Source organism: Elephantulus edwardii, unplaced genomic scaffold (genome assembly GCF_000299155.1).
Source record: "Elephantulus edwardii isolate Elephantulus edwardi_28Jun2011 unplaced genomic scaffold, EleEdw1.0 scaffold00151, whole genome shotgun sequence".
NCBI classification, from domain to species: domain Eukaryota; kingdom Metazoa; phylum Chordata; class Mammalia; order Macroscelidea; family Macroscelididae; genus Elephantulus; species Elephantulus edwardii.
Genome location: NW_006399901.1, coordinates 1,434,124 through 1,459,211, shown reverse-complemented (window position 1 = coordinate 1,459,211; position 25,088 = coordinate 1,434,124). Strand labels below are relative to the sequence as shown.

The following is a 25,088-nucleotide window of genomic DNA, read 5'->3' as shown; positions in this document are numbered from 1 at the left end:
GGAGAAGAGTATTGAGAATACCATGGACTGCTAGGAAAATAAACAGATTTGTCCTGAAAAGGGTTAAACCGGGTGGCTCCTTGGAGGCAAGGATTCTGAGGCTCCGTCTAACATACTTTGGACATGTTACAGTGAGGAAAGACCAGTCCTTGGAGAAGGACATCATGCTTGGGAGGGTGGAGGGACGGCGCAGGAGGGGAAGGCCCTCCATGAGGTGGATTGATGCAGTGACTGGGATAATTGGGATGGGAGTGTCAGAGACAGTGCGATTGGCACAGGACAGAGCGGAGTTTAGGGCTGTTGTGCATAGGGTCACTATGAGTCGCAAGCGACTCGACGGCACATAACAACAACAACATCCTCTCTCTTATTCTCTTACTGATCCAGACTAATTTCATTGAACTCATCCTTGCTGACCGGTTTAGCTATTCCAAACCATCAATCAACTTTAGCAAAACATGTCTTAAAACAAAGGCTTCTGAAAAATTCTTGGTTAGTCAATACAATTGAGACATCACAATTTCAGAATAAACATTTGATTAAAGATTTAAAAACAATAACAAGTGCCTCTGTCTGAAATCCTTTCCTGTGAAACAAACATCACTTTTTTTTTAAACAAACATCATTTTAAGGCCCTTAAACAGACACAACAAAATGGAATTTTGCAGGGGGTGGGGAAGCGTTAATCATAGGGTCACACAATTTGACGGGTGGAGGGGTGGGGTGCAGGAAATGGGAAAGACCCAGTGTGAAAAACAATTGATACAAACGTTGTAAATAAACCAGTATAAAATAAAAAATTTTAAAAACAACAGAATTTTGCTTAACCAAAGCAATTTTGTCTTTAATACATATAAAGATTATGGCTGGATGAATCTGCATATTCTGCACATAGACTGTGTCAATATGAATCAGATCTGAATCGACAGCAATGGAATTGACCCTCCTCTAGGTTTATGAAGATGTAAATTGCAAAAAAAGGAGACTGACTGTCTTTGTCCCTCAGGGATGCTGGTGGATTCGAACCACCAGAGAAGTGTGGCCCCTATGTTAGCAACACAACTCCCTATGGTCTAGGCCAGCAGAGTTGTAAATGCTTGGATAAGAAATGACGAGTACTAAGTAGCAGAATAAAAATCTCTTCTCCTCCCTTATTTATAATCCCAGCACATTGTTGGAGAGAAGAAAAGCAAAAACCTGCCAACAATTACCCAAACTCTCAGAAATATTTTACATATGTGATAATATTTACAAAGAGCATTTTTTCATTCCAAGTGATACAAGTATTACTAAGCCCAACTGTTGGAGCCATGGGCTTCCTCCCTTAAAAGAAGCCTAAGCAATCAAATAGCTTCTCAAACAAAATCCAGGACACAAGGGTCTGAGGTAACACCACATAAGGGAGAAATTCTAATCCAAAGCCTACTGCTTTAAAAAATAAGGGAAATTGAAACATGATGTCTTATATCCATCAGATTGGCAAGAAAATTAAGAAATCTAGGAAATCACAGGCACTATAACTTATTGCTGGTGGGAGTATAATCAACGCACAAAACACCTGAGAGCCACAGGCCTGGAGGATGGGCGTGCCCTGACTGGAGGGTAGCGTTTGGTTCCTAATTGGGACAGGGCCTGGTGGAGGGTGGGAGAATACAATTGAGCATCAGCAGAGCTGCACTACACAAAACAAGGGCCAAGCAAAGTGTTCTTCTAACAGAGCCCAGGGAAGAAGCTGCGATCCCCGATTCCCCCACCCTCAAGGGCTAAGCTGGGTTCTCTCTGCAGACAGACAGCTCCAGCAGCATTCAACTGTGGAGTAAATAAAGATACCACTGCAGCTGGTACCTGTGGTTAAGCCACGAAGCTCTTCCGTTCTGCCTCAATTTTCCCACCTACGAAGTGGGCTTGAAGGCCTCACAGGGGACTGAATGAGAGCCCAGTGCTACCTAAATAACAGGCATCATTCATTCCAACCAGGAGAGTCAAGGGCCACTCCTGCCCACTTTGGAATCTGGAAAAGTAAAAAAAAAAAACCTCACCAAACAAACAAACAAAACAAAAAACAACACAAACAACTAGACAGCCGAGCTGTGCAAGCAAATACATAAGGAACAAGATTCACCACCGCAGCTCCCCCAAAACAAATTTCTGTCTCCACAGCCTTATCAGCACGCAGCAAGAATGTTTCCTACCACCCTGAGCATCTGAGATTACCTTGAATGTCATATAGAAACTTGTTACAAAAAAGAAAGGATGACTTTGCTCTTCCAGTTAAAAACCAAACAAGCAAAATCCATGAGGTCAGGGTTTAACTTCTACTAAAGCATCTGGGTGGCCTAATGGCAAGAAGCTGCGCTGCAATCCCAAAGTCATGCAGTTCAAGGCCACCAGTTGCTCTGCAGAAGAAAGATGGGCCATCTGCTCCCATGTGATTAACCGCCTCTGAAAACCCACCGGAGGACCAGCTATGTGTCGATTCTGACTCAACAGTACTCAACAACGACGACGACAAAAAGCAAGAAGAGGGAGCTCAGGGAGCCTAGTGGTAAGAGTCAAAAGCATGTGGTTTGAATCCACCTTTTCTGCTGTGTGTGAGAAGGATGGGCAATCTCTTCCTAGGCAATTGCAATCTCTGAAAACTTGCAGGAGGGTCAGTAATGGTCGTTTCTGACTCAAGGGCACACGACCACAACAAGAAGAGAAAAGCAAGAGGGGGCAACGGAAGAGACAAAGACCTCAGGACAGTGCGTGATCATGATCGGGCTAGATTTCCATCTGTTGTATGTCAGGAATTGGAAATGACTTGATGGCCTGTAACAACGACTAGACCTTCCTACCAGCGTATGGACCTAGATCATAAATAAGGTCTTGATCCCAACAGTTAGTGGCACGTCGGCAGATACAGATAATCAGGAAACGCTGCCATCGAGGAGGAGTGGGACTCTAAGAACACAAATGGAACGGACTCACATGGGTCAGCCCCACCTTCTTGGTGGTGGCTGTTGTGGTGGTGGACTATCAAGTAAGAACCAACCCACAGCAGGCCCTCCATTCGGTTTTCAGAGGCAGTTTAATCACAAGGGAGGAGATTGCCCATCCTTCTGTGGAGGAGCTGGTGGATTCAAACCGTGTGCCTTCAGGACTGCAGCACAGTTTCTCATCACTAGGCCACCGGAGCTCCCTACTTGGTTGTTGTTGTTGTGTATTGCAGAGTCAGAAACCATCCATCTCTGACCCTCCGGCGCTTTTTCAGAGACTGCCTATCCTTCTCCCATGGAGCCGCTGATGGCCTTGAACTGTGTGACTTCAGAATTGCAGCACTGCTAGGTGACTTTAAATAATTAACTTCCCCCTCTTAAACCTCAGCACCCTCATCTGTGCAACAGGACAACACTGAAGTCCACCTCACTGTGAGGAGTAAGGATGAAAGAAGTAAATCTAACCAAAATCAAGAGTGTGTGGTCCACAGACTACGTGACTCAGGCATTCAAGGAGTCAGTGACACAGCCAACCATTGAGGGAATATTGCCTGGCTGGGTAAAATGTTCCCATGCCTGATACCAGGGCTGTCTTAAGACCTGTGAGACACTCAGTGAGTCCTTTCACTCAGCGTCCCCTACTGCTCTAAGAATAACATGTTTGCTGTGACAGGTGGTAGGTATGGTGCTGTCTTCAGGCCTAGAGGAAGAAATGTATCACATCACCACATGAGAACATTAGAAATGTGTTATCACATTCTCTCCTGCCAGTGAATAAACACATTTTAACTTTAAGAGAGCTCTCAGATTCGCAGGGGTGTCATGGGCTCAACCATCCCCCAGAAACTGTGCTCCAAACGCCAGGAAGGATTGAATGAATGCCCCTTGCATAGGGTGACCTGAAGAGTTACTACCTGGCCTAGTAAGCAAGGTGGCCCAAGTCCCAAGAAACAGCCAAGCAGGGCCCTCCAGTTTGCATCAGAGCAGTGTGTGGTTGGAAGCAAGAAAAGCATTTGGCTGTTAACCAAAATGTTGGCTGTTTGAGTCCTCCCAGGGGCATCTGCCAAAAAATCAGACACTTAGTGGATGGAGCCCAGTACTTCCTGTTTTCACCAGCTCCCAAGGAATTCTGGTCCAGATTCAAGTGTGAATAGTATAGGTTAGAGCACTGTGAAAAGTGCTCTCAAAGCTTCAACCAATTCCAGGAAACACATTCAGATAACAGCCATCAAGAAGAGAGGCTCTTGGGATCTTGCTCCTTTCCAGTGAGTTTCAGAGGGAGCCCTGGTGGTCAAGTCCATAGGGATTTGTGCTGCTAACCTCTCTGAAGGTTTAACTCGACCAGTGGCTGTGAAAGAGAAAGATGGACAGTGGCCTCTCATGCTATTTACAGCTTCCGGAAACCAGCTGGAGGGTCAGCTCTGAGTCAGTCCTGACCCTACACAATGAGAGAACCAGTTCCAGTAAAAAGCCAAGCATTAGCTGCTTCCCACTTGGCCTGTGGTGTTGAATTGTGAACTGCTTCTGGAATAATTCAAGAGGAGAACAGGATGCATCTGGGGTCTTCACAAAATGCCAGGGGCGGGGCCCAAAAGAGCAGGCGTTTAATACAAGGCAAGAAACAAATTGAGTGACGACTCAATTTGAAGAATTGAGAAGAAACAAACTGCCTGAACTCCAAGGGGCAATTGTTTGGGGAAAGGGGCTGAATCCCGCAATTGACAGCGAAAATGAGACAAGAGGACAGCATCTTTCCACCGTCTACTACCTGAAAAATATACCCACCTGACCTCAAAAGCCGTCTGCAGGCCAAGCCGACTCAGCTAGCAAATCAGCAGGGAAAAGATCTAGAAACATCGCGGAAGCCCAACTCCACAGCTACTAAAGGAGAGTCAAAGGAGCCCCATGACTGCCTCTCGCTCTCAGAACACATTTCAAACCCAAGCTCGCTGGGGTCACGTCCACAGGAGGTTCCTCTGCCCGACTTCCAGGCCCCCCAAGTGTCCCTAGGTGAGCGGTGTCCCTCCAAGCCTGGAGACCATCCAGAGACATGGCCTCTCGCATAGAGACAGCATCAGTCGCCCTCCAACCTCAGATGTCCCCTCCCTGGAACTTCCATACCTGTAGTAAGAGAGGAGGCCATTGCTGAGCACGAACCAGCGGCGCTGATAGCCCTTCAGGTAGTTAGTCCACTTGAGCAGCCAGCCCTTGAAGCTGTCCAGGGGCAGTAAGGCTGTCCCGCCGCTGGAGTTGCGGGTACTAATCGCTGAAAACGCTCCCGCCGACGACGCTGCCCTTGACTGTCGAGGAGTCTGCTGGGACTTTAGAGGCGGCAGCGGCCCCGATCCGAGTTTGGTCAAGGGCAAGGGCTCCTGCGGCTCCGAGACCGTGTGAGTGAAGGACCCGACCCCTGCAGGTGGGGCCAAGCCCGGCGCGGGCGCTGCCCCGGATCCCAGCCTCAGCGCCAGGCCCGCTCCCTGCCGGGGCTCCGGCTCCGCCACCGGTTCGGACCTGGCCGCGAGCTCGGAAACTGGCTCCGACACCTGTTCTGCCAGCGGTTCGGACGCTGACACCGGCTGAGGCTGAGGCTTAGGTTCCGGCCGGGAGCCGGGCGTGGAAGCGCTCATGCTCTGCGCCGCCGTGTGGCAGGACAGGCAGGGGACGACCGTGAACAGCGACGAGAGCCCGCGGGAGCGGCCGCTGCAGCCGCCGCCTCGGCTCGGAGCGGCCGCTTTCCCCATAGAGCCGGCCGACCGGAACGCGGGAGCCCTACGCGCGGGGCGGGGGTGGAGGTGCAGGGCGGGGCCTGGAGGGGCGGGGCGGGGCGGGGCACGAGCGCGGGGCGGGGCATGGGGGGGCGGGGACGGAGGGAGCGAAGGGCGGGGCGAGATAGGATATGAGAGCGTGGTGGGGCGGGGCTAGGCGGGAGCGAGGGGAGGAGCTGGGCAGAATAAGGGAAAGGGGTGGGGCGTGACGAGGGCACTAGGCTCGGCTGGGCGAGACGCGGGGCGTGACCGTGCAGAAGAGGGGCGGGGCCTGGAGGGAGCACAGGGTGGAGCGGGGCGCCGTCACGTGCGCGGGGCGAGGCCGTACGCAGGCCGCTCATCGCGCGCGGTCTCATTTTGTCTACGTAACGCTCGGCTGGCGCCTGACACTTAAAAACCGACGCTGACACCCCCTTCCTTTCCTTTCGGTGGCCAGTGCCCGCCTCCGAGTCAGGCGCACCTGTGGGCCGCAGGCGGGGTCGGCGGGCGAGGAGAAGGGATGGCGGGTTTCCAGCAACCATCCCTGCGCAATCCGTGCCAGGCGCCGGGGAAACAATGATGAGTGTGGAGCCCGATGCCACCCGGCGCCCCTCCTCCCGGAGGTGGAGGAAACACAGAACCATGAAATGCACCCGAAAAAAGACAACGTAGTTCGGATTCTCTAAATTAATGCAGAAAGTTACTGTAAACTCAACATCACCCTGAGTGGTCAGGGAAGCCCCTGCTGTGTTCCCACAGAGTTTCAAATGCCTGTGCATTTTTCTAGGGAGATAGCCTGCCGTTTTCATAGCACTGTTTCTAAAGGTGTCAGATTAAACAACACGGATTTTAGAGTAATTGTCATAAAGGGACAGCGAAAAAGAAAGACCAAAGAAGAATTAGCACATTTGGATTGTGTTAGCAAAGATTATTGAATATATCATAGACTGAAGAATGAACAAATTCATGTTGGAAGATGTACAACGAGCATACTCTTGAGAAGTGAAACTTCCTCTAGTCTCATTAGAAGGGACCAAGTGTTGGAAAAAAATATTAAAATCTTTTCTCCATCTGTCATGATATTGCTGATGATTGATCCAGTTGTGAGGATTTTTGTTTTCTTGATACTGAGATATAACCCATATTGAAGGCTGTAGTCTTTGATCTGCAGTAAGTATTTTAAGTCCTCTTCACTTTCAGCAAACAAGCATTTGTCATCTACATAACAGGTTATTGATGAATCTTCGTGCAATTCTGATGTCACATTCTTCATAGAATCCAACTGCTTTATGTTGACTTGGGGAAATCTATAGTCAGGGACCTCTCCAAAATTCTAAAAGAGCAAGGATGTCAGTTTAAAGACTAAGGTGCTCCTGATCCAAATCGTGATGTTTTCAGTTGAATCCTATGCATATGAAAGTTGGACAGTTAATAAAGGGAAGAGGGGGAAATCCTTACCTTTGAATTGTGGCATTGGCAAAGATGATTGAGTTTCTCAGGGACTACCAAAAACAACACAAATCTGTCTTAAAGAAAGTGCAACCAGCCTGCTCCTTAGAGGGAAGAATGTTGAAACTTTGTCTCATTTACTTAGGGCATATGTTCAGGAGGACTCTTCAGACCCTAGAGAGAAACATCATGCTGGGAAAGGTAGAGGGTCAGTGAGGGAGAGGACAGAGGTCGTGAGGATGGCACAGGATTGTAGGATTGCTGTGAGTCATAGCTGACTTGATGACACCTAACAACTAGTGTTGGCAAAGGGAAATGTGCTTCTCCACGGAGAGTCAGTGAAAAACAGACAGTGAATGAGGTGGATTGGCACCATGGTTACAAACACAGTGGGCTCAAACAGCAATGATTGTGAGAATGACCCAGTTGTACCCAGTAAGAATCAGAATCAACTTGATGACATCCACCACAAAACAATTATAAAGTAGACAGTTGACAGTTACTACAAATGATTGGGAAAATAAGATTAGAGATTGGATATTGGGTTTCTTCCCACGTCTGTGTGATCCTTCTGCACCTCTGTGTGTCTATCTCCTCTCCCTACACACCCATTCATTCCTGTTCTTAGTCTGAGAGAAGGTAATCTGTCCTTGAACTAGCCTTCACCATGAAAATGATACAGGAGACTGGAAGGTACTAGAAATAGGAGGTGAGGTATGTGGATGCTGGTGAGCAGGAAGTCTGCTATCTTTTCTGGTGATTCTGGAACCACGTTCTGGGGCACTTGCCTCTGAATGGTGATCTTACCCGGAGCTTTGCAGTGAGTTCTGGAGAGCAAAGACTTACCCATCTTTCAGTGTCTCTTCTGACATCCACTTTGATCTTTTCTCTCTTTCCTGTCATGTTTTTGTTTGTTTTTTGTTTTTTACTTCCTTCGTGTCTGATGTTCTTGATGTCATTTCACAATTTCTCTGGTCTTTAATCATTAGTACTCAGTACATCAAATCTATTCTTAAGTCTCTAAACTCAGATGAGATATACTCAAGGTACATATTTTGACTCTCAAAGATTTCTTTTCATTTTCTTCAGCTTCAAGGCCATATGGAGTTGCACTGCTAACCCAAAGGTAACACTTCTCTGACAGTTCAAGTTCACCAGTATTTCCTCGGGAGAACAATGGGCAGTCTTCTACACTGCGATTTATAGTGTAGTAAGATCAGCTGTGAGTTGCTTCTGACTCAATGGCAGTGAGTGAGTGAGTTTGTCAACTTATATACGGGCAATTCCACACTCAGCCCCTGACTTTGTTCTATTAAGCTTCTCCACTGTCCCTTTATGTGGATGTAGTCAATCTGATTCCATCAGGTGATGTTACTATGTGGTGTTTTGTTGTTTGGTTGTTTTGGGTGTTTTTTTTTTTTTTTTAAGAAGGTATATATAATGAATACATCGGCAGTTGTACAAAATTCTGTCATACCATCTTCAACCTCATCTCCATGATCAACCATATTTTCTGACTACTAATCCTAAAGAGACCCTGATTCAGGCCACGGTGGTTTTTGGTCACTTGCTATGCATCTGAGTGCTGACAATGAATAAGGATGACAGAAGAATTGATGATGCCTCTGAACTGTGGTGTTGAAGAAGAGTACTGAATGCCCATGGATTGCTGGAAGAAAAAGCAGATGTGTCTTGGAGAAAGCGCAGCCAGAATGCTCCTTGGAGCCAAAGATGAAGCTTCGTTTCACATACTTTGGGCACATTGCTGTTGTTGTTGTTATGTGCCATCGAGTCGTTTACGACTCATAGTGACCCTATGCACAACAGCCCTAAACCCTGCTCTATCCTGCGCCAACCGCACCGCCTCTGACACACCCATCCCGATTACCCCAGTCACCGAATCAATCCATCTCATAGAGGGTCTTCCCCTCCTGCGCTGCCCCTCCACCCCTCAACCCTGGGCACGTTGCTAGGAGGAATTAATCCGTGGAGCAGGACATCACATCGTGCTTGTAAAGGTGAAAAGACAGTGAAGCAGAGGAAGACCCTCAACTAGGTGAACTGACACACTGATCCAGCAATGGGCTTGAGTATGTCAGAGACTGTAAGATGACACAGGTTAGGAAAGGGTTCTGATCTGGTGTTCACAGGGTCACTATAAGTGAGACTCTCAACTCACTGTAACTCAAAGGCATCTAACAACAATAGCAACAATCCTTCTTTATGTCCAAAATCTGCAGTCTCACCATAATTTATTATTTATGCCTCTTGGTTGCGTGTTTCATCAACTCAGACTGCAAAATTGGGAGAAAACTTCAATTTTTTTTCATCTTTGGCCTTAACAATTGGTGTGTAATTAAGTGATAAGTCCTATAAGCCAGTCTTTCTTTGTATGTGGATGGATGTGAACCCATCTCTGTCAGCATTACACTGCAGAATAGATCTTCAAATTATTTGGTGGTGTATTTTAAAGCTCATTAATTTTTGCTTAACATACGATACCACTATGTAAAAGGACAACTGTGCCTTCCTGGCCTTCAGTGATGAAAAGGGCTCTGCGGAGCGCAGAATGTTTTTTAGCTGCATCTTTTACACTTAGCAGAGCCACAGTCTCCCTTGGCTCATGGAACATCCTGGACATAAAAACATTCCTTATAACTTGCTCAAGGATCTCTCTTAGCTGATGGTTAATAGAAGCTGCCCAGGATCACCTGGCACTCAGGGCATATACCATATACCTGACACATCTTAAGAAACTCCCTTCCTCAAGACACCTCTGCACCCCATCTCTCATCTCTGAGGCTCAGGGTACATGCTCATCACTGAAATATTTTGTCTCTCAAGTCACTCTGGAGACTAAGGTGCACCTAATCCAGATCACAGTCTTCACAATTGCTTGCTATGTGTCAGAGAACTGGACAATGACTAGGGATGATAGAAAGAGAATTGATGCCTTTGAGCTGTGGTGCTGGAGAAGAGTGTTGAATATACCATGGACTACCAGGAGAACAGACAGATTCGTCCTGGAGAGGGTTAAACCAGCCTGCTCCTTGGAGGTAAGGATCCTGAGGCTTCATCTGACATACTCTGGACAAGTTGCAAGGAGGGACCGATCCTTGGAGAGGAATGTCATGCTTGGAAGGGCAGAGGGGTAGAGAAGGAGAGGGAGACCATCGATGACTATTGATACAGTGACTGGAGTAATGGGGGTAGGTGTGTAAGAGACAGGAAAGTTGGCACAAGATAGAGCAGGTTTCAGGGCTGTTGGACATTGGGTCGCTATGAGTCGCAAGCAACTCGATGGCACATAACAGCAACAACAATAAATGAGGTGGAAGCAAGGTTGTGCTACCCCAAGTCAAAGGAGCAGTGGTAGGTTGGGTTTCCTGGTAAAGGAAGAAGCGACCTGGGAAGTTTCTTTGACACTGTAGCAAAACCAACAAAACTCTCACAATTGAGATAATCCCCACACATCACCACATTTTTAGGACAGAGGAGAACTGCCTGTAAGGTTTGAGATTATCTTTTTTGATGATGAGTGCGATGTCCTTTTCAATTTTTTATTCCTGACATAGTTGTTATGTGCCATCGAGTTGACCATGATTCATAAGTGACTCTGTGAACATGGCTCTGAACCTGGCCCTCCCTCGATCCAGCCTCACCATCTCTGACACACCTGATCCCACAGTCAACAGTCACTAAGTCAATTCATCTAATCTAGAGTCTTCCTCTCCTTTGCTGACTCTTTATTCTCCCAAGAAAAATGTACTCCAAGGATTATTCCTTCCTGGCAACATGCCCAATGTGAGACAGAGCTCCAAAATCCTTATCTCCAAAAAGCAACCTCATCTTCTCCAGATCTGCTTCAAAACGGTCCATTTTGACCCATGTATTTCTGCTTGCTAATGCCTTGGATGCTGATCTTTATGCAGCTCACTTAATTTTTACAACTTCTAATTCTCTGTTTCCATTTTTGTGCAAGGGATATCAAGGATACCACTTTAAAGACTAAGGTGTACCTGATCAAAGCCATGGTATTTTCCAATTACTTTATATGCATGTGAAAGTTGTACAATCAAGTAAACTCTGGTGGCCTAGTGGCAAGACCTGCACTGCAGTCCCAGAGGTACATGGTTCAAATCAACTAGATGCTCTGCTGAAGAAGGAGAGGCAATCTCCTTCTGTACCAGTCAGGTCTGATTTGAAAGTACACACAAAAAAAATAATTTAAAATTTTTTAAAAAAGAAAGTTGTACAATCAGTTGTTATTGTTGTTGTTATGTGCCATTGAGTCACCTGTGACCCATAGCAACCCTTTGTACAGCAGCTTTGAACCCTGCCCTGTCCTGAGCCAGTCTCACTAATTCCAACACACCAACCCCCATTGCTCCAGTCACTGTATCAATCCATCTCATCCAGGGTCTTTCTGTCCTGTGCTGTCGCTCCACCCTTCCAAGCATGATGTCCTTCTCCAAGAACCAGTCTCTCCTGGCCACATGCTCAAAGTGTATGAAATGGAGCTTCTAAATTCTAGCCTCCAAGGAGAAACTTGGTTTCACCCTCTCCAAGACAAACCTATTTGTTTTCTTGGCGGTCCATGGTAATTTCAAGACTCTTCTCCAGTAGCACAATTTGCAGGCCTGTCATCCTCCTGTCATCCTCCTGTCATCCTAAGTCATTGTCCAGCTCTCTGATGCATAACAAATAATTGTGAAGACCATGCAGTGAATCAGGCGCACCTTAGTCTCTAGACTGACATCGTTGCTTTTCAGTATTCTGGGAGGTCCCTGACAGTAAGGAGACCCTTGAATTGTAGTTCTGGTAAAGAATATTGAGTATACCATGAACTGCCAAAAGAACACATCTTAGAAGTAAATGCAGACACAATTCTCTTCAGAAGCAAGCACGGAGCAGTGTCATCTCATATACTTTGGGCTTGTTATAGGAGGTGTCTGTCCATGGAAAAGAGTATCGTGTCTGGAAAAGTAGAAGATCAGTGAAAAAGAAGAAGAGCCTCAATCAGGTGGATTGACACAGTGTGTGTGACAATGCGTTTGGGCACAGCAGGTGCTGTGCCGATGGCACAGGGTCAGGCAGGGATTTTTCTCTTCTGTGTTGAGTTGCTGTGAGTTGGAACCAACTTCATAGCATCTAAACACAATAGCAACTTGCTTCACTTGTCCAAAAAGTAGTAGTTGTTTAAAATCTCCCCAGAGACGCTTATTAGAAATTCCGTTTCCCAACCACATCTCCGCGAGATTTCCGTACAACAGATCTGAGGGAAAATAGAGCAGCATGCAATTTCACAAGCCTCCCTTGTGGGGTTCTGATGTGGGTGGCCGCACTTTGATAAACAGTGACGTGAAGGGAACATCTTGGGCCTTGAGAATCAGATCTACTTGGGAAATCTTGGCTCTGCCACTTTCTAGCTGTGGGACTTTCAGCCATCCCACCAAGTTCCCACTTACTTCTCTGTAAAATGAGGATAATGAAGAATAATGAGGCCCATTTGGCACAGAAAGTGCTCAGGAAACTGTCCGTTATTATTTACCCAGAGGGTGCTCTGTATAATGTTTGCTGAAATGAATTAGAGAAGCTAGAGAAGAAATCAGTGTAACTTGGGTTTTCAAGAATCAAAAACAGCCACAGTGGGCAATACCCAGTACCTTCTGTGTATGCAGCAGAGATATTTTATTTGAGATCCCCGAGGAGGGAAATGGACTAGTAAACAACTTCACAGCATGATTTTATTTTTAAGTAAATAAAATATTTCTTTTATACTAGGTTATACAAAGTATATGTGTGTGTAATTTTTATGAGTTTATAAGTTTATGTATTGTATTTTTATATAAACTCAACATCCATAAGTTATATCTGTATTTGACATTCTCTTTTATCCAAAATTGTGTTCATTGACATAGTTTCCTATTCATCTTGATTCAGTGTGTGTTTCTTTTTTTAAATTTTTTATTTTCTTTTATTATTTGTGTGTGTACTGTCAAATCAGATCTGACTGGTACAGGAGGAGATTGTCCCTCCTTCTCCAGTGGAGCACCTGGTGGACTTGAACTGTGCACCTCTGGGATTGCAATGCAGCTTCTTGCCACTAGACCACCAGAGCTCCCTGAGTCAGTGTTTATTTCTTAATGCTGCTTCCGTCTGAAGGAGCATCCTCCTGTAAGCCTTGCTTTACCCCCTAACAGAGAACAGTGGAGCAGCCAACACGTAACACTACTGTTTGTGCATGGCTGAAGACTGTGGTGATTTTATAGCATCCTGGGCATTACACGTCCATGAAACAGGAATCCGGACTCTGCACCAGGCACTGATTCTTGTGTTTCCTCTGCTCCTTTTCTGGAGAGGGGTGAAGGAGATCTTTTGTGAGAGGCATGTTAGCATGTGGAGGTCACTACTGGGAAGGGCCATATTTAATATTTTAATGCACTAAAGGTTTTATGTAGTTGGGATATTTGGGTTTGTTTGTTTGTTTGTTTGTTTGTTGTTGTTGTTGTTTTTAAAAAAGATCTATTATCTGTTCCCATAAAGATTATAAATCTAAAGAGAACCCAGTTCTCTTGTCATAAAGGGGTCTTGAGCTCTGATGCTAGAGAAGAATATTTCTTATCCCATGGTCTGCCAAAAGAACAAACAGATATGTCTTGGAGAAAGTGCAGCCAGAATATTTCTGCAGTAATGACAAAGCTTCATCTCATATATTCCCGGCGTGTTACTAGGCGAGCCTGTCATGCTTGGAAAGGTGTAGGGTAGGAAAAAGATAGGGAGACCTTCAATGAGATAGATTGACACAGTGACCGCAGCAATGGGCTCACGCATGTTAGAAATGATGAGGATGGCACAGGATAGGACGAAGTTCAGTTCTGCTGTTCACAGGGTCACTAGGAGTTGTACTCAACTGCACCTAACAACTACAGCATGAGTCAAAATTGACTCGACAGCACCCACCCACAATAGCTGTAGAGGTATGCACTAAATGAAGATGTTAAGTGGTGTTCCGGATTTACTTTTAAAAGGATTCTACTTAAGAGAGGAGAGCAGAAGCCTAAGGATGATGAGGTGTTGATAACGTGGAAGCTGGGTGCTTAGGACATATGCGGGCATTGGGTAGGTTGTCTTCTTTCTGTTTACAGTGAGTTTTTTCATGAAAATTTTGTTTGATTAGTGGTGTGCTGTGGCACCAGAGACATGATAGACAGTGTCAGATGGATCTTGGCTGAAAGTAAAGAGTATCAGAAGAATGCCTACCAGTGTTTCTTTCATTGACTAGGCAGACACATTTGACTTTCTGGATCACAACAAATTGTGTCTAACCTTGAGAAGAACGGGCATCCCAGATCACTTGGTTGTGCTCATGTGAAACCTATACCTGGACCAGGAAGCAGTCATCAGAACAGAGCAAGGAAGCACCACATAGTTCATTATCAGGGAAGGGTGCGTCAGGGATGCATCCTGTCTCCACACACTTTCAATCTATATGCGGAACAGATCATTCAGGAGGCTGGACTTTATGAGGAGGAATGTGGCATCAGGATTGGAGGAAGACTGAGAAACAATCTGCATTATGCAAATGACACAACCTTGGTTGCTGAAACTGGGAAGGCCGGAAGCATTTGCTGCAAAGGGTCAAGGACTATAATAGTCTGCACTACGGACTGACGCTCAAAATCAAGAAAATAAAGATTCTCACCACCGGGCCAACTGGCAGCATCATGATAGATCGAGAAGAGATAGAGACTGTTAACAATTTCAGCTTGCTTGGCTCCTCAATGAATATTCTTGGCACCAGCAGTCAGAAAATAAAAACACAAGTTGCATTAGGAAACTCTGTTGTCAGGGATCTCTCCATCACTGAAGAGCAGTGATGTCAGTCCAGAAATACAAATACAAGGGAATACAGATCGTGGACTGGATCCATGGCCATGGTGTTTGCAATTACTTGCTATGCATCAAAGAGCTGGACAATGAATAAAGATGACAGAAGAAGAATCGATGCCTTTAAACTGTGGAACTGAAGAAGAATATTGAACATTTATCATAGATTGCCAAGAGAAAAAACAGGTCTGTCCTAGAGAGGGAGAAACCAAGCTGCTCCTTGGAAGCAAGGATTTTGAAGCGTCCTTCATCTCACTTACTTTGGGCATGTTTTCAGGAGGGACTAGGCCTTGGAAAAGGACATTATGCCTGGAAGGGTGGAGGGACAGTGCAGGAGAGGAAGACACCAGATGAGATGGATTGACAGAGTGACTGGAGTAATGAAGGTAGGTGTATTGGAGACAGTGGGATTAGCTCAGGTTGGGGCAGGGTTCAGAGCAATTGTGCATAGGGTCACCATGAATTATAGTTGACTGAATGATATGTAACAACAAAATGCTTATAACAATCTTGCAATGTTAGTTGCATTTCACCCCATTTTTACACAAGAGGACATCAAAGTTCACAGAGCTAAAGAGGCCTGTTCAAAATCGTGGTATTATTATCTACCATTGAGTTGGAACCTATCCATAGCTGACCCTCCTGTGGGTTTTCAGAGGCAGTAAATTGCACTGGAGGAGACTGCCTCTAATTCTCCTGTGGAGCAGCTGGTAGATTTGAATCATGTGCCCTGGAATTGGCAGTGCAGCTCCTTACTAGGCCACCACAGCTCCCTCCTGAGCTGTCCTCCTGGCAAACTGTTTACCCAAGGAAGGTTTGGGGATGATGGAACTGAGCTCCCTTCATTAGCTTAGGGAGCTGCAAGATGCTAAGTGGGAGGCAGGACATCATATAACAGAGAGCCTCAGTTTGAATCCCAGACCTCTCCCTTTTTTGCTATATGACCTGAAGCAAATAGCTAGTGAATAAGTTGAATTCCCTCTGCCATTACATGGCTAGGTCTGGTTTACATTCAGTTCTTTCATTAAGTGTAACTAAGTGGCTAGAAGCTTTTTGAGGGGCAGAGTTAAGTTATTGTTGTTGTCATTGAGTTGATTCTGACTCATGGTAGACCCATGTGTGCAGAAGAGAGCTGCCCCATTGACTTTTCAAGATCACGACCTTCTGGAAGCAGATTTCAAAGCTTATTTTCCCAGGCACCTCTGGATGAGTTCAAGCCACTGACTCTTTCAGTCAGTAGTCAAGCATTTAACAGTTTGCACCACCTAGGGGCCACTAAGAAACTCCAGAGCAACTGTTTTGAAAAATACTAGATAACTTAGGAGAGACTGGAGAGCATTATCATGAGAGAACTAACTCAGTCTGATAAGGACAAATACTACATAAGACCATTATTGTGAAAATTGAAGGATAGGTCCAATGTGAAAAATAATGTGTATGAACTTTATAAACTTTGTATGTAAACCAGTATAAAATAATTTTTAAGTTCCATTTTCTTTTTTTATTATTCATTTTAATGAAAGTTTACAGAGACTTTGGAATTCTATTCATTCATTGTTGCACTCTTCTCCCTGCCCACCCTTCCCCCACCTCACTCTTCTCTTTGAAAAGTAAAAGAAAAATTCTTTCATTGTTTTACAATCCCGCCCCCTCAGGTCCACTCCACTATGCAGCCTTTGTTCTAGACTCCTGTCATGACAATAAGACCTAATCATATATCCCTTTTAAACAGTTTTCTCCCTCAGCTCTTTCAATGCAGTATACGTAATTTATCCCATCTTTGTCAGTCTCTCTCCAACCCAGATATCAGTCTCATTTTACAACAGTGGCACTATGCAGTATTTGTCCTTTTGTGACAGAGATATTTCACTCAGCATCACCCATTTTGTATACTATTTCATGAGTTTCTTGTTTTTCCAAGCAGTGTAGTATTCCATTGTGTGAATACACCAGGGCTTCTCTAGCCATCATTCATTGGTTGATGGGCACTTAGGTTGTTTCCAACTCTCTTTTTGCTATTGTGAACAAAGCTGCGATAAACATGGGTGTGCAAAATAATTTTTTTAAATGGATAACTAGTAAAATATATATGGAAACCCAAGGGGAAGGGATGAGAGGAGAAGGGTGAGGATGGGTAAGGGTGAAATCACAGGGTTGCACAGTTTTGTGGGTGGAAAGAGGGGTTGAAGGAAATGGGAAGGATCTGGTAGGAACCCGAAAAGATTGAGTAATGATGGGCAAGGTCCAATGGTGATTGATTTTATAAAACATAATGCATAGGAATGATTGTAGGAAACACAATATGAATGAAGAATAGTGTGAAACACAAGGTATATGAACTTTGTAACCAAATCAATATAAAATAATAAAAAAAAATTTTTTAAAAGCTTTATTTTATGGCACCAATACATTGTGGACCTTAGCACTCAAGTATTTAATTCTGTTTCCTTCGAGAAGAGCCACACTTGTCTGCCTGGGAGAAGGTGAACCTGCCCTTTGCAAACTTGAATGCAGGGCTGTGGGCTGAACAGTTACCCTTCTCAGCCCTTACTCCAGGTCGTCAGTTTTTGTTTATTATATACCAGGCAGGTATAAGAGTATTGTGGATTATGTGTAAGCCATAAAGGAGGACAGTGCAAGGCATTCATGATCTCACAAACTAGTTTAAGGAGTTAAATCCCCATTTTTCTTGTTTCTTCTTACTCCTTCCCCCACCAACTCCTAGACCAAGCCCAAGCTCCCCAGGGTTTTTTTTCCAGCAGACTGGTTCACACCTTCTCTATAACCTGCTAAGAATGTTTTCTTAATTGCTGTTTCCAGCTCAAATCTATTTCCATATAACAAGTCTTGTTGACATCTCCATTCATTGGTGATCCATGCTCATTAGAACAGAAACACTCCTACACGATTAGCCCAAGGGCTCTCTTTGCTCTTTACCCCTTCTTACACTTGTCAGTCTCTGAAGTATCTATTTGGTGCATTTCTTTCTCTCTTCATTAGAATCTGAGCTCAAGATGTTTGCTGTGTTTTCACTCATCTCGGTATTCATCAGAACCTATAAGAAGGCTTGATCGAATTTAGGGAACATCTGCTGAAGAAATACTTTCTAGTTTCCCTTCAGTGTTACATACTTATTGAATGTCTGTGTTATTACAAATACAGATATACAAATACAGAATGTCTGTGTTATTAGCAAATACAGAGGCTAGCTAAATATATTGAGCTAGAAATCTCAAAGTCAGTGGCTTTTAATTAGTATAGGGCACAATAGACCTTCTTTTATTTTTTTATCTATGTGTAAACCTTTTCTTTTACTTTTTAAACTTTATTTATTAAGTTTTATGAAAGTTTACAGAGACTTAGGGTTTCCAGTCATTCATTGTTGCACTTTTCTCCCTGCCCACCCCTCCCCTCCAATTCACTCTTCTTAAAAAGAAAAACTCTTGGTTATGCAATCCCTCCCCCCAAGTCCACTCCACAATGCAGCCTTCACTCTGGACTTCTGTAATGATAATAGACCTTCTTAAGATTATGGTATGCCTACAAAATAACTGACTGGAGGAGATTCATATTTGTTCCCATTCCCCCGAAAGGATAATCCAACAGGATGTGGAAATTATCCAAAAATACCATTTATATTACATGCAAGTAAAACCTTACTGAAGATGTCAGTGAAGGAAAATGTGTGTGTGTGTGTGTGTGTGTGTGTGTGTGTGTGTTCGGGGGGAATCTGCACCCCAAAAAAACAACAAAAACAACTTTTAATTAAATTTTATTAATTTTAATGAACATTTACAGAGATTTGGGGTTTTCATTCATTCATTTTTGCACTATTTCCTCTATCCTCCTCCCCAGTTCGTTCTTTCCCCCCCCCTTGAAAGTCTGTTTTAATTGTCCAGTTACCACAGTGCTTGTCAAAGCCAGTTCTGATTAATCTCCTTTGTCAGTGTGTCCTTTGCCATTCCCTATCACCCCTCCTTGAGAGAGACTTCACCCTGATTCATAGGGAAAAGGGGACGGCGTATTCTCTTAGCTACTTCCTGCTGTAAAGGGACGAAAAACAACTTATTTTTTTAAAAACTCAAACAAGCTAAGTTTTTTCATACTTGGGCTGATCATAAACTCGTATGCCTTCCAGGGTCAGTGCACCTGAATTACGATGATAAGCTGTAATGGAAGCAGGAAGAACTGGGGTTTGCAGAGCCCACCCCAAAGTGGCTGGAGTCAATTTAAAAACAACAACAACAACAACAAAAACCCAACAAAAACAAATAAAAAACCAGCAACAACATACTGTGACCAGAATTAACACACCTGCTACCTGCCCCTCTGCTTAGAGTGACAGAAACCACACACGATGTTTGAAGACTTTGCTGGAGTATCAATGATTCTTCAGTTGCAAAAGAAGCTCTGAAGCAGCAAGTTGTTATGTGCCATTGAGTCGCCTGCGACTCATAGCTACCCTATGTACTATAGCTCTGAAGCTTGCCTTATTCTGAGCCAGTCTCACGGTCTCTAACACATCTACCCCTATTGCCCCAGTCACTGAATCAACCCACCTCATCCGGAGTCTTCTCCTGCACTGTCCCTCCACCCTTCCAAATATGATGTCCTTCTTCAAGGACTGGTCCTTCCTGCCCACGTACCCAAAGTACGTGTAACGAAAGGGGGGGGGGGAACTCCCATTTTGGAAAAAAAATTGAGAGCGCCAGACGATATGGTAAAAAAGAGCGTGATACAATTTTCACAAATGAAGAGGTAACCAGACTTGTCCTGCTCACAGGCTGTTGGGAGAACTAGGGCGGTCATGAGAGGCAGGTGGGGTGAAAGCCCAGTCTGAGGAGAATCACAGCAGGGAGAAACTAGGTGCTGAGGGTTGAGGGAATGGCTGTTAATTTGAGCAGGACAAATAGTAGGATCAAAGGTTCAGATGAAGAAAACAAATTCTCTCTTTAGACATCAAAGAATTCAATTTGGCTCATAGGAAGAATGACTCATTCATTTGGCTCCCAGGATATAAGACTGGAAGGGTAGGTTCTAAGGGTCCAACCTCCTCTCTAGTTGTCTTATTGTCTCTTTGAAGAATCCCCATCATTATATCATCCTTGTGGCATCTGTACTCTCTGCCCCAAGAATTACCCACGGAAGGCTTGTTTGGGGCCCTGGGGACCAACACTGCTCTACAGCCAGGTCCCTAATAGATGCTCATGGAGAGAGATGCCATTGGGTCCCTCCCAGGCTCTGGATATATCCCAGCCTGAGTCACTGAGGTACAAGACAGGAGAGAAGTTCAACAAGGCCCAAAGGAAGACAGATGGCAACCAGAGTCTCAGAACAAATTAGAGTCACAGAACCTGAGGCCTCTTCTCCAGATTCTTGGCTCGCTCCACCACCGGGCTCACTCTCAAGGCTCACATGCCAATTCGAGGCACAGCATGATAGTAATGGTCACCATGACAACTTCTCATAGCATTTATCAGGCTTCGCGCAGATCCTCAGCCTGCATCTCTGAGCTCTTACACACAGTCTGTGAGGTGGTAGTTGTTGAGTACCACTGAGTAGGAGAGACCCATACTTGGCCTATCCTTCTCCCACAGAGCAGCTGGTGGATTCAAACGATGTGCCTTTGGGATTGCAGAGCAGCTACTTCTTTTTTTTTTAATTAATTATAATGAAAGTTTACAGACTTTGGATTTCCACTCATTCATTGTTGCACTTTTCTCCCTGCCCACCCCTCCCCCTCAATTCATTCTCTTTGAAAACTAAAAGTCTCCCATTGTTATACAATCCCTACCCCCAAGTCCACTCCACTGTGCAGCCTTCATTCTGGACTCCTGTCATGACAATAATACCTAATCATATATCTCTTTAAAATAATTCTCTCCCTCATCTGTTTCAATGCAGTATACATTATTTATCCCATCTTTTTCAGTGTCCCCTCAAACCCAATGTCAGTCCCATTTTACAACAGTGGCACTATGCAATATTTATCCTTTTGTAACTGAGATATTTCATTCCGCATAATGTCCTCCAGGGTCACCCATTTTGTATAATATTTCATGAGTTGTTTTTCAATGCAACATAGTATTCCATTTTGTGAGTATACCACAGCTTCTCTATCCATTTGTATTGTGAACAAAGCCGCAATAAACATGGGTGTGCATATATCTGCTTTAGGGTATATTCCCAGTAGTGGGATTGCTGGGTCAAATGGTATTTCTGTTTGCAACTTTTTGGGAAAGTGCCATACAGCCTTCCATAGTGAAGCAGCTTCTTAGAGGAGGTCACAAGAGGTCTTGCCAAGCCTATGAGATAGGCACTGTCATTCTTCCTGGTCTTCAGATAAAAAAGCCGTAGCTCTGGGAGTTAGAGGATGTTCTCCTGAGAGAAAGAGCTGAGATTCTCACCCAGGCACCTCACACAGCCAGCAAGAGGGGGAGTGGTAAGAACACTTGTGACCTGCGAGGGTTGTGTGGTGGGCAGTCTATTCCCACAGACCAGAGACTGAACTTCACAAACACGTTCTCTCTGGAAGGCCCAGAGGCCTTCTGCCCTCAGTCAGAAGACTCCAAATGCCAGAAGCCAGAGTTTTTACTGGCTTTATTTTTTCCTATAGGGAGTGTTAGAATTGAAGCTCCATCATGGCAGGAGATTAAAATCATTGATTTTGTTCACTGATAATTCCCAGCACCAAGAATAGTAGCTGGAGAACCATGTGCTGTTGAATTGTGGGTAACTAACGTCACCCTGCTCTGATTCTCCAGGCCTAAGTGGACTTCTTTGGGCATCACTTGTGCATGGACCATGACTTTCTTGCAATAAATGATTGTGCGTGACAGAAAATCAGCAATAGAACAGAGATTGAGATATTTAACAGCTTTGCACTGGGAAAGTCTGTTGTCAGGGACCTTTCCAGAGTACTGAGGAGCAATGGTGTCAGTCTAGAGTCTAAGGTGTGCCTGATCCAAGCCATGGTCCTCACAATTATTTGCTATGCATCAAAGAGCTAGACAATAAATGAGAATGATAAAAGAATCAATGCCTTTGAGTTGTGGTTCTGGAGAAGAACTATGGACTGCCAAGAAGATAGACATTTCTGTCATGGACAGGATAGAACCAAGTTGCTCCCTGGAGTCAAGGATTGTGAAGCTCTGTCTCATATACTTTGGGCACATGGCACAGAGGGATGAGGGACCAGTCCTTGGAAAAGGATGTAATGCTTGGAAAGGTAGAGGGACAACTCAGGAGAGAAATACCCCAGATGAGATGGATTGACACAGTAAGTGGGGTAAAGGGGTATGTGTGTCAGAGACAGTGTGATTGACTCACGATAGGACAGAGTTCAAAGCTACTTAAGGTTACTAAGAGTCACAAGTGACTCAACAGCACATAACAACAAGCAGAATGAAAATGCTGTCAGTACAGACACAATTTAGAAGATTCAACAGGCAAATCACATCAATGCAGATCCCAGCATCAGAGAAGCCAGCTTGACCCAGTGGGTCTGTACATTTGAATTTTAACTACTGCCTAATGATAGGGCCTTTGAAAAACGCTCCCAGACAAGCAGACTAGCAAAAGCAATCCGTTTGTAATGTGCTAAGGACCTCACTTTCCACTACCGCGTTGTAGAAGCCCAGACTTTTCGACTTTGCTCAGAGCACAATTTGCTCCCCAGCACCCAGCATCTAAGTCACAGAGCATGGTGTGTGTGTAGCCATTGAAAACTCCATGAGGTCACTGAATGTCAGAATCCACTAGTGACAAAGTTTGCTGGGTGACACTTGGAACTTTATCTCCAGTTCTAAGAAGTGGCAGGAACAGCAGAGATCAACCACCTCGAGTTATAGGTGGGAGAGAAGTTAGTAGGGGCACCAGGAGGCCACGATGCAAGGCCTGTTCCTGGCCCCTTAATCCTCATAGCGTGCATTTCCTGTATCAGTAGCGAGACCAGACCGTGTATTACCATTGTAATACCAGGCTAACACTTGCTGGCTTCACAAGGGGTTGGGCTGGGTTGGTCTTTGTTCCAGCCTTTCATTTGCCAGCCATCCCTTTGAATTATAAGATCTGGCCTCCTGCCCAGCTCCCCACACACTGGTGTTGCTCCAGCTAGAATGGTCTCGCTGAACGCACAAACCATGTCTACTGACCCCTAGTGGTTTCTATGGGATCTGTTTCAATCAGATGCAAGGACACACCTCTGGGATGCTCTGGCCTGGTCATCTCACTTCTCAAAGCATTTACCACCATCAGCTTCCTTTTCCTTGGCAGGAAAGAGCTGGGATTCCCTGCCCACTTCACAAATACGTGGCAGCATCTAGGCCCCACCACGAAATATTCATCTGGTCTTGGCAAGGCAATTCCTAAGTCTTGCACAAGACAGATCTAAGGTCCCTTCCAGTTGCCAGAATACTCTGGAAGAATTTCGGAGTGGTGTGGTGACATGCCCAAGACCAGAAGGAACCAGAGTTACTCCTGATTTCTGGATTACCCACCTTCCCCACGCCAATCAAGAAAGCCAGTTCATCCACATCAGGACAACGTAGAAGTGTAACTAGGGTGCTCCTTTGAGGAGAGGATGGTAAAATGTGGGGGAAAGGAGAGGATCAGAGAAAGAGAGGAAGGCCCTCAACAAGATGTGCTGACTGCAACAACGGCTTTAGCTTGTCAGGAATCGTGAGGATGGTGCGGGGTAGGGCAAGGTCCAGATCTGTTCTTCACAGGCTCTCTACGAGTCATAGTCGACTCTATACCACCTGGTGGTGGTGGTGGTTGTTGACTGCCATAGAGTCGAGCATGACTCATAGCGACCCTATGAACAAAAGGCCTTTTTCTAACTATCGTCATTTCTCCAAGTTCATAGTTTCCAGAGGCTACTGCTCCTGCTTCCAAACCAGAATCAATCTGGGAGCTCCACCAAACATTAAAATGGGCAGCCGTTATAGTATTTGAGACCCGGCCCCCAGTGGCACAAGGTTCAGCATCACAGAAAACCCGGATTACCTCAGCAATAAGCAAATTGACAGAGGAGTGCTGTTCCATACTGGAGGCTGTAGTCCTTCACCCACCCTCTGCAGCAAGCGCTTCAGGTCCTCCTCAGTTTCAGCAAGTAGGGTTGTGCCATCTGCATAACACAGATTGTTGCTAGATCTCAACCAATCCTGACCCCACATTTCTCCTCATAGAGCCCAGCCTCCCAGATAATCTGTTTTGCAAACAGGTTGAAAAGGTATGGAGACAGGACACATTCCTGGCGTACGCCCTTCCCAATTTTGAACCATGCAGTGTTTCCGTGCTCTGTTCTGATGACTGCCTCTTGGTCCAATTATAGGTTTCGCATTAGCACAATCAAGTGTTCTGGAATTCCCATTCTTCTCAGAGTCAGCCACAGTTTGTTATGATCCACACAGTCAAACACCTTTGCACAGTCAATGAAACACAGATATACATTCCTCTGCTATTTCCTACTTTAAGCTATGATGCATCTAATATCAGCTACAATATTCCTAGTACCACGACCCCTTCTAAACCCAGCCTGGACATTGGGCAGTTCTCTGCTGATGTGCTGTCCCAGACGTTTTTGGATAATCTTCAGCAGAATCTTGCTTGCATGTGAAATCAATGATACTATTCTATAGTTTCCACACTCTGTTGGGTCACCTTTCTTTGGGATGGAAACAAATATGTATACATATATGCACACATATAAGAAGACAGAGATTCTCACCATTGGACCAATTGGCAGCATCAGGTTGGATGGTGAAAAGATTGAGATTGTTCACAGCTTTAGTTTGCTTGGCTCCACATTCAACACTCTCAGCACCAGTATCCAGGAAAATAAAAGGCCTATTGTGATGGGAATCATTTACAGCTGTGAAAACTAGGCCAGGAGCTGATTGTGGAACAGACCACGATGTGCAAGTTCAAGCTGAAGTCGAGGAAAATTAAACCAAATCCAAGGCAACCAAAATATGACTTTGAGTCTATCCCACCTGAATTTCAGAACCATCTCAGGAACAGGTTT

The 25,088-nt window shown here is 44.9% G+C and overlaps 1 protein-coding gene across 2 annotated transcripts in view; it reads right to left on the bottom strand.

Annotated features, from left to right (window-relative positions):
• OSBP2 (oxysterol binding protein 2) overlaps window positions 1–5,725 on the bottom strand; it is a 237,594-nt gene extending 231,869 nt beyond the window's left edge. The window contains exon 1 of one of the 2 annotated variants that reach the window (XM_006894795.1): window positions 5,100–5,725. In XM_006894795.1, coding sequence (XP_006894857.1) covers window positions 5,100–5,719 — 620 coding nt within the window. In that variant the 5' untranslated portion in view covers window positions 5,720–5,725. The remainder of the gene's footprint in view (window positions 1–5,099) is intronic. The other variant, XM_006894794.1, reaches the window with a different exon arrangement.
• Between the last annotated feature and the right edge of the window lie 19,363 nt (window positions 5,726–25,088).